The sequence below is a fragment of the Gallus gallus genome, chromosome 3 (genome assembly GCF_016699485.2).
Source record: "Gallus gallus isolate bGalGal1 chromosome 3, bGalGal1.mat.broiler.GRCg7b, whole genome shotgun sequence".
In the NCBI taxonomy this organism is placed as follows: Eukaryota; Metazoa; Chordata; class Aves; order Galliformes; family Phasianidae; genus Gallus; species Gallus gallus.
Window position 1 is genome coordinate 8,342,561 of NC_052534.1, and position 9,812 is coordinate 8,352,372.

Sequence of the window (9,812 nt, forward strand, 5' to 3'; positions counted from 1 at the left end):
CCTCATTCAAAATTGATTCTGCTCACCTACTGGACTACAGTTTGTCCAAGAGGAAAGCCACAAGAAATACCTTAAGAGTTAGGGTGTGTTATTTTTAACCACAGATCAAAATTCTAAGAATAAAACTCCCTTCTTCTTCCTCAGTAAACCCTTCCAAGTCAATGTCTTCCATTTCTAATGGATCGATATTGTCATACAGATGCATATTGTTTGTAACAAAATTCAGAAGAGACGCACTGGCATCACACGTCATCAGCACCAGCTTTCCTAAACTACTGGTTCAGGAGTCTGTGTGGCAGCAGTACTCTGTGATGGCAGGGAGCTGTGCCTTTGACATCATATAGAGGTCAGCAAAATGTAGTTTTGTGCTGGGCTTACTGGGCAGAATTACAGGGTAACTTGTAATTACCGGTGTAATATGTATTTACAAGGTGACCTGTAATTACAGATGGTTTTGTTTTCCATATCCTTTACTCACAGTATATAATTGGTTTCCCAATAGCTATTTCCGATTCTGGCATTTCAGCACCCCTGTTCCTTGGAGCTATTCACAGAATGATTTTCCCCTCGACTTCTCTGTATCTCTGCACCTGATACAGACCTCTGTATCAGTTCTGACCTGAGAGACCCTCCTTTGTGACTTGGAATGTCCTGGCTTGCTCATGTCTGCTGTCCTGGCTGAAGACTCCTTCACTGTCTCTTGTGCCAGACCTGGTCATCCTGCAGCCACAGAGTGAGCTGGGTCAGCAACCAGAGCCAATGCCAAATTACCCCTCTCCAAAAAAATGGTCAACTTTGTGGTCCAAGTGAGCCTGTGAGTTGAACTTGTAAGGAAGAAGAGGGAAACAGCAGAGGCTATGATGGAGCTGGATCAGCAGGGAGGGGAACACAAAGGAATCCAATTGCAATGAGGTGTCTCCAAAACCTTCTCTCCTCCAAGTTAAACAATCCTAACTCCCTCAATGTTTCATCACAGGAGAGGTGCTCCAGCACTCTGATCATCTCTGTGGCCTTCCTCTGGACTTGCTCCAACAGTTCCACATTCTTCTTGTACAGGGGACCCCAGGCCTGGACACAGTACTCCAGATGGAGCCTCACAAGGGCAGAGTAGACAGAGACAATCATCTCCCTCACCCTGCTGCCACCCCTCTTTGGATGTAGCCCAGGATACTGTTGGCCTTCTGGGCTGCAAGAGCACACTGTTGGCTCATGTCCAGCTTTTCATCCATCAGGACTCCCAAGTCCTCGGCAGGGCTGCTCTCAGTGCGTTCTCCCAGTCTATACTCATATCTAGGATTGCCCCAATCCAAGTGCAACACTTTGCACTTGGCCTTATTGAACCTCATTGGGTTCTGTTGGACCCCTTTTCAAGCCTGTCCAGTTAATCAGGACTTCCTTGTGCTTTTTGTTACTCTTTGGATCTGCCCTTGATCGTACACATGGATTATTGCAACCATGGATACAAGATGGGAAATAGTATGCTCAAATAACTATACAACAGTATTTCCAAGAATAACTGCAATAACAATGGACTAAAACTGTACATATATTCATTTATGCTAACTATATGAAAACTCACCCTAAAACGAAATGTTCAGGGTATGGAACTGAACATCTAGGACTTTGGAATATGGGACGATGTGTTAGATGTAGACCCAGATTGGTGACGGTTTTCTCCTTGAATGACCCCAGGCATCATTTGGAGATATTCAGACTTTATGCTTGAATACTCTGTTTAGTTTGAATATACTGAATATACTGAATATACTGAATATACTATAGTTGATTTGTTGTATTTTTCCTGTTTTCATACCATGATGGTGAGATACCATCTTACTGCTATTTCTTGATTTATAAAATGCATGGAATTCCTCCTATTTAAGAGGTGTTCGTTTCTTTTTCTATGAATATAATTTTGGTCAGGTCCTTTTGCCTCATCCTATAGGTAGCAACCCTCGAGGCTGTGGGCCTTGGTCATCTTACCAGGGCACTTCACAGGTCAGATTGCTTAAGTCTATTTCCCCCTATTACAGCTGACTCTGACCCCAGCCCTGGAACATTACGTCTGAGAAATGCTTAGATCAGAGCTCTCCATCTGCAATTGTGGTTTGGCCGTTACATTTGTTTATGTACCTGCTGTGCAAAACAGAGGCACTTCAGATATTTCCTTGCTCAACAAAGGCAGGCGTTTAAATCGAGCAATATGCTTTATGACTCCAGGCATGGTTACTCCACATCCTGTTTGACTCTTTTCTCTGCAGAGATTAATGTTGGGATCTTAAATATCACTAATGCCTTACAGACAATCCATTAACATCAGTGTCTCCTAATTGGCCAGCCATACCATTATTTATAAAATAGGGAGCCCCTCCTAATAGTACAGCTACCATTCCCTTGATTTCACGAGTATATCATCCTCTACATTGCCAGCCATGGAGCATTTTATGCTGCAACATATATTTTTACTGTTTAACAAGCTGTGTGTGTGAGCAACATGCAAAAAATAGATGAAAATTACTATCACACTTACTGCACTGTATGAGCTGATCTGGTTAGACATGAAACGCAGACAGAAAACTACCTCACCTCTCAAGCTAATTTTAGTCTCTCCCTGCCTTCTCTGTAGCTGCGTGTATATAACATCACTTGCAGTCTGACAGCGTTCCAGTAACCCACACCATGCAGGGAGCAGGATATACTTACTAACCAGCTGCTTGCATGGCATGGGTTAACTGAGCCTGTGGGATTGTGCTTACCTAAACAAAACCACTGCAGTGAGGGGAAAAAACAATGAATGGGTGGAGATGATCAGCCCATGCATTCAAGCTAGTGCAGTCCAGGCAGCAATGACAGCCTGAAGGTTGCAGCAGCATCGGGATCTGCATTCCAAGTGCACAGACCATACAGTCTGGAGAGATTTTACGTGGAGCTGCTCTTTATTTGCTGAGCCATGGCCAGCAACCAGGCCAGCATGCAGGATGATCAGAGCAGGCACTGCAAGTTCTTATCCTATATGTTCTACCAGGCTGTGAGAGATCACAAGCCTGTGTGGATGCTGGAAGACATGAGAACTATGGAGTATTTTTACTGGGAGGAGAATGCCAGCCTAAGAACGTACTCACCTTCAGAAGCCCTTCTCTACGCAGTGGTGCATAACCACCTGCCTTACGCTCAGTATCTGCTGTCTCATTTTCCAGAGGAGGCTCTGAAGGTACCCGGAGAACACTTCTGCTACTGCCCATCCTCTGCTCCTCACTTGGCCATGGCGGTCACATATGACAGGAGAGATATCTTGGGGCTGATTATCAAAATTGCGCACAAGCTCCCCAGCTTGAACTCATACATCAACAGGACTGGTTGCTTTCATCTGGAAGATGGGAAAACACCCCTGCACCTCGCCTGTGAACTGCTGAGGTCAGAGACCGTCCTCATCCTCCTCGGCAACGGAGCTTCTCCCAGGATAGAGGACAGTAAAGGGCTTACCCCGCTGGACGTCATCCTGGAACAGATGTGGGACTCCAAAGTCAACATGGCAACAAAGAAGCTCTGCCTTGACTACCTCTTGCTTTTCATGCCCAACCCACAATTTAAGATGCGGAAAGTCCTACAGGATCATCCAGAACACTGGACAGCTTTGCTGGGGGAAGAGAAATTCAACAGCCTGGTGGGGAACACACCTGCTTCTTTATATCTGCAAGCTATGCAAACTATTCTCCAGACTCTGCCTCCATCCCACTTCCCTAAAAGCATCCAGGAACTACCTATACCTCAGGCACTAAAGCCCTTACCATCCTATGGCAAAAAGCAATCGACAAAAAATGTGGTAAATGTTTTTCCTTGACTTTATTTGCTGGGTCTTGGATTTTTAAAGGCAACTTAGGGGACATGGGCACCCACCACTCTGTGTATTTTATTGTGATTTTAATACTTATCCTACTAGGCTATGCTGGAAATCCAATACTTTGTGACAAGATTTTAAATGTAGGTTTGTTTGTTTTTTTTTCTAATTGATTGCAGGCATGGCACTTTTAAAGGCAAAAGCCTTCCTTGTTTTCTATTTTGTTATGCATGTGAAGAGTTAACCGTAGCTGAGACTGTGTTATGTTTGGGTTTTTTTAGCTGTCAGATGGTATCAATGCATCTGAATTCCCAACATAACTGTATCCTGTGTAATGTACCTGAGTAAAAAGAAACAACTTGCACAGTAGGATTTTCAAAGGGTGTAACTATGGACCTGTGTTCTACCAGAGCTAGGAAAAATACCACCTTGTATGAACAGGGTTGAAACATCAGGTTTCCTTTCTAACAGCGAGCCAGCATCATGTAGTAATAACCAAAAAGTCCATGGCTGATACTACAGAGACATAGAGGCAGTCCTACAGAGTACATGATTTTAATGAGTTACTTAGGACTGGGTCATAGTGCAGAGTGTGTATATTTAGATAAGACCACCAATTGTTTATTCCTATGTGGAAAGTGGGAGGGACAGAAGAAATAATGGAAAGCATCCAATCTCGCTTAGGAGTGAAGGGGTTAATGGTAACTCCAGCCCAGATGCCTCCACAAAGGTGTGTAATGGGGAAGGTAGTATTTTCCTTGCTGTCCAGTAAAAAAACTGCAAATAAGAGCAGGGCCACTGGCAGTCCTATCCTTCATGAGCGACATTATCACTGACCTCTGTTTTAGGGATGACTGTGTCTCCAAAAGAGATGTAGCTCATTAATTCTGTTTACCAGTGAGTGGGTCTCAGAGCGACCTGTGTTTGCTAGTCACCCTAAGCTGGGCTATGACATTCTGCATTAGAAGTTGTCACTTGTCAGAGTGTTTTTGCCACTCAAGTCCAGACAGAAGGCCTGCTCCTGGGAAAGAAGTTCCTATTGAATTCCCTGGGAACTGAAGGCAGGGTGTGTTTGCAGCTTTCCAAGAGTAGGCTCTCTGCAGGGCTGGGGATGCCCTCCCCAGGTAGAGTCCTGTGCAGGCCTTGCTCTCCTGGCCATGCTCAGCGTCAGCAGAGCAGTGGCAGAATCCCACCTCCTTCATGGGGAACATCTCTTATTTTGGACCAAACGTCCTTCTCTCTTTATAAGTGCAACCCTCTGCTCCAATGAAGCGGCGTAACACATCTCCCAAGATCTGTTCTGAACAGCAGTGAATAAATCGCTGATCTCTTTAAATAAATTTGGTGCAAAATGCCATGTGACACAAACCCCATTTTGAAAGGCTCTGGCTATGAAAGGATGTGCAACAAACCCGTGCATTCAAATTTTGCTGCATGGGGAAGATCCCTCCACACGTTATCTTCTTGTGCCAGGACTGCTGTAGCAGAGCTACACCCTTCGGTATCAGCTCACAGAGTACTTCTGCATGGTTTCCCTCTGTTCAGGGCACCACCAGTGTGTGTCAGGCTACTGATGATGCTGCAGGGCAAGGGTGGGATTTCTTGCAGGGCTGGACAAGAGGTATCTGGGAGATACTGCTGGAGACACTGGGATGTTCCTCCCAGACACCCTTCCCTGGGTGCTGGGAAGCAGTGCCGTGCCAGTGCCTGCTGTGCTGTGTGCTAGGTGACGATGCAGACTTGCTGGTGAGACAAAGAAAATGCCAGCCCAGCCCTAAGAGTAGCGAGGAGGCCAGAAAAGGGTTAACTCTTCCCTTGCAGTCCCACCTCCCCCATGGTGTCCTCCCAGCCCTGCCTGCTCTCCTCATCTAAATCTATTCTGCCTTGTGCAAGGGGGAGGGCACGAATAGTGGCAGAGAAATTCAGGGTAAATCTTTTCAAGGTTTTTGTGGAGAAGCCGGGGCACTCGCTAGCAGGTGGAGGCTGTCACAGCTTCACAAAGCAAAGCAGAACCAAGGGCAGATTTGCATAACAAACAGTGGCTGAGCCACTTCTGCCCTGGCAGCCCCCAGAAAGGCAGTGCTGGGGGCAGAAGACAAAGCAGGCACTCACTGCCTGAGGCCGCTGAGAGCAACTATGCAGTGCTCGGCACCCCAGAGGAGTGAGATTGGGATTGGGCCTGTCCCCAATAGCAATGCAATACCTCATCTCAGTGGGCGAGAGGCCGTGTAGGATGGAGATGGATATTATTAGAATAGTAATTAGGCCCCGGGAGCAGAGTTGCCAGCAAAGGAGAGAAGGTAAATCATCAATCACTGGCTTGATTCCATGAGAGCTGTGTTGCTAAGAATTTCAGAAAAGACAGGAAGGGAGGGGAAGGTTGTTCATCTTACAAATCAAATGATGCAGGTGGGGATTCTTGACATTACTGCCACTGGCACTTTCTGATAAGGCAGAGGGCTGTGCCCAGAGAGCAAGAGCAATCAAACGGGAACAAGAGCATCCAAAATGGTGCAAGGATTATTTGTTGACTGTAATAGCCAGAGATCATCACAAAGGTCAGAGTTCAGGCATTTAGACTCTCTGGTAGCTTTGTAGCACACAGAATGCTTTGTGTGCATGCACGAGGTTACCCTCTCTCCATTAGCCAAGACAGAGGATAAGAGCATATCTGTGTCTGTTATCACAGCCTAGAAGAAGGCTGCTGGCTGTTTGTTGGCCAGCACATAAAAGCTCTGATGTTCTCAGACTAGCAACAGGCAGCTGTCCACACTGGAAAGATCACACCAGAGCCCTATCATTTTTGTTTTCCTGATCATTTTAACAAGAGCTCAAGCACTCGCTGGGCCTCAGCCAGTCACCCACCCTCTGACCTTGATGTACAGTTCCACTGGGCAAGAGTTTAGGGCCATTAGTGTCGTGGTGCTTCTGCTACAGAGTGACTTTTTCTATCACCTGTAGTGCCAAGAGTGCAGTGGGATGTCCTTCTGCAGGAGGATTTATCTTGCAGTGACCTGCCTGTTAGTTGGATATCCCATTTATCTTCCTACCTATACGGTGACATTGCATCAGATACAGCCAAATCTACCTCAGTCCTGTCTTCATTGATTTTATTCTTTCCGAGCCAGGTTATTAGCAAAAGTAAATCCTATATCTCTTCCACTATTCCTGCAGGTGATGGTCAGTAGTCTTCAAAAACCCCTATTTTTGCACGACAAATATGTCAGTGACTTTATTTATCAAAAAAGGTGCTAGGTGCTACGTAGTGATGTTTACATTTTGCATACAGACACAGTGAGTAAGAGTAGCTACGGTCATCATTTCAGAACTTGGCAAAAAGAGAGAGAAAAGGAGAAGGGTACAGTCTGTGCTCATCTTTGGGTTACAGGCTGGCTCTGCAGGTTACATGTTTAACTTTCAGTCTTTAAGGGTAGCACTGTAAAGATCTGATGTGTATATGTGTTTTCCTTCCGTATCAATGAGTAGCATTCCAGTGGGTCTTTGGGTGTGTGTGTATGTGTGTACATGTGCACACGTGTGTCTGTGTCTGCCCTCTTCTGGTAAAACTCACGACTGACACACAGTACTTAAGACTTATCATGTACACAGCGGTGACCAATGCCTTAAGAAAGCAGCCTTCTAATGAAATAAGTTTATGTCCTAAGCATCGTGCTGCTAACAGGTAAGGATATTTCTTCTCTGGCAAAGAGGCAGCAGCTGTGCTTTTGAAACAGGTGTTTTATCCCTAAGCACCAAGCACGAGGGCTTCTGCATGCCAACAGCCATCCAGCGAGGGATTTGTGACGGCGGACACATTTTATCGAATCGCCTTCTAAAATAAAATATATTAAACGTGTGTCTCCATCTTTTCTTTGGGCTGACAGCAGAATTTGGCCACCTATGACTTCTTAATCCTATGCTTCTGTCTGTTTCTGCAGCACCATTAGCAGGGAGGACAGGCCAGAATCTGACCTCAGTTCCATCTCTTTACACCCGAAGTAACACTTTTTAAGTCAGTTGCACCACTGCTGATGTTTGCTGGTATAAAAGGAAACAGAATCTGTGCACGTATTCTTCAAGACTCCATTAACTCTGACTTCAGCTTCCAAATAAAAGTGATACTTAATCCCATCTTTTATACTTAATTACATTTTTCATACTTTGAATGTATACAGATATAGACATTCTCTAACACTGATGGGCACTTTCCTATTCCTTGTTCCCTTGGCTTTTTTTGGCTTTAGCGTGACAGGGACTGATGCTGTTGTTTACTGATTACAACTGAATGTTCCATGCCCAACTACAAATGAATGTTCATTGTATGATACAACTTTCTTACAAAGCCATACTTTTGTAATTTTGGTTTCTCTTTTTTAGGGAAAAAAAATCTTCCATATAATTGTATATACATTACTCACCGCATGATTAAAGAGAAACAGATTGCAATGTGTGCTGGGAATAATATATATATATACACACACCCCAATATAATAGCTGTGAAAATTATTTAATTTGATTGTATTACTGTAATAAACTTGCAATATAAACTTGATGTGTCTTTTATTAGACAGTTGGTCAAAAGTACCAGCGGCTGCTTTTGTTTTGGTTCATTTTGGTGCTTATGATTCCAATGTGACTGCTGAGCCATGACCTCCAAAAATGTGATCAGAAGAACATTATATTTTCCAGGCTTGCAGTATCTAGCTGTGCTGACAGAGGATGGCCCAAGTGATGAAGTGAACCTACATTCCACAGACCTGCTGCAAGGTGGAGCTGAATCAGAAGAAGAGGCTCATTAGGGGCGAGTGGTAATTGCTCTTGGAAATTTTTATCCCTTAGGCTTGAGCTCAGCTCACAGCAGCTTAAGATAAAGCTGTTTCTAGGATTACAGCAGTGCTGGCAAGCTCCTTCCCTTCCTAAGGTTTCTAACTCTGCAACGAGTCCCAGAGGTCGCAGTGAGGCTTCCAGTGCCAACTCCAATTTGTCCTGTACGATCAGGTCACTGCTGAAGGCCCACAGGCAGATGTACACCTCACACTCTCTGTGCCACCTCCCTCTGGGTAACAACCTGCTGACATCTGTGCAGAACCACAGTCCGGCCCAGCTCCTCTGCTGCCTTGCCAAAATCAGCTTCCCAAAATACTGCAGATGAAATCCTAATGGGGCATGCACTCTACCACCAGCCAACTGCACCCACAGATCTCCTCCACTAGTATGTACATGGTTTCACCACAGGAGTTAGTACGCCAGCCTGCTCTTGCATAGTAAGTCACTGGTTTCATGCAGAGAAGGGAATTGTTTCACTCTAAGGCCAAAACTATATTTTTGTATTCATAGTGGGAGATTTAACTACTACACCCTCAAGAATGCGATCCCCGGAGAGGTAAGCTTTCTGGCTTATTGGTTTCAGCCTTCCCTGTCTTAGAGAATTGGAAGCTGATTCAACTTCTCTTGTCCCACAGAAGCTCTGCTGAGGCTGACCACCAGGACAGTAGTGAGTGGCTCTGGCAGCTGATGGAGAGCTGGGCTGACAGATCCGTCAGAGCCAGACTCATGTAGCTATCAGTCTTTTTACAGCTGCAGTTAGTTGTAGCCCACACAGCAGCAAGCAGTAAGACAGGTACTTAAAAAGAGAGAAATATAAAGCATATATTCCCTTGTGTTGGGGAAGCATTTTCAGAATCTCACGATGCAATGACTGAAGTCCTGCCCACACCTCAGTTAACCTCCCTGAGTGAGTTACCCCAAGCAGAGAAGTTTGATGCATCCCATACAAGCCAGCAGCTGTCTGTCCTTCTGGGAACACACGTTGCATTTTGTTGCACCACCACACTCAGAGAATGACAGGGACAGCTGCATGCAGCCTGCAAGGGCTCCAGCTCCCAAGGCACCCACAGTTGTCTCTAGCACTTGGGAAACTGCACAGAAAAGAAGCCAAGTTTCTCTTGGGGTGACTCCAAAAGGCCGCCTGTAT

General features: G+C 45.3%; 1 protein-coding gene across 1 annotated transcript; it reads left to right on the forward strand.

Moving 5' to 3' along the window:
- Positions 1 to 2,831: 2,831 nt before the first annotated feature.
- On the forward strand, positions 2,832 to 8,385 carry ANKRD9L (ankyrin repeat domain 9 like). Its single transcript, XM_004940185.5, has 2 exons — positions 2,832 to 3,823; positions 7,777 to 8,385. The coding sequence occupies exons 1-2, from the start codon at positions 2,951 to 2,953 to the stop codon at positions 7,783 to 7,785; spliced, it is 882 nt and encodes a 293-aa protein (XP_004940242.1). The 5' UTR covers positions 2,832 to 2,950; the 3' UTR covers positions 7,786 to 8,385.
- The last annotated feature ends 1,427 nt before the right edge of the window (positions 8,386 to 9,812 follow it).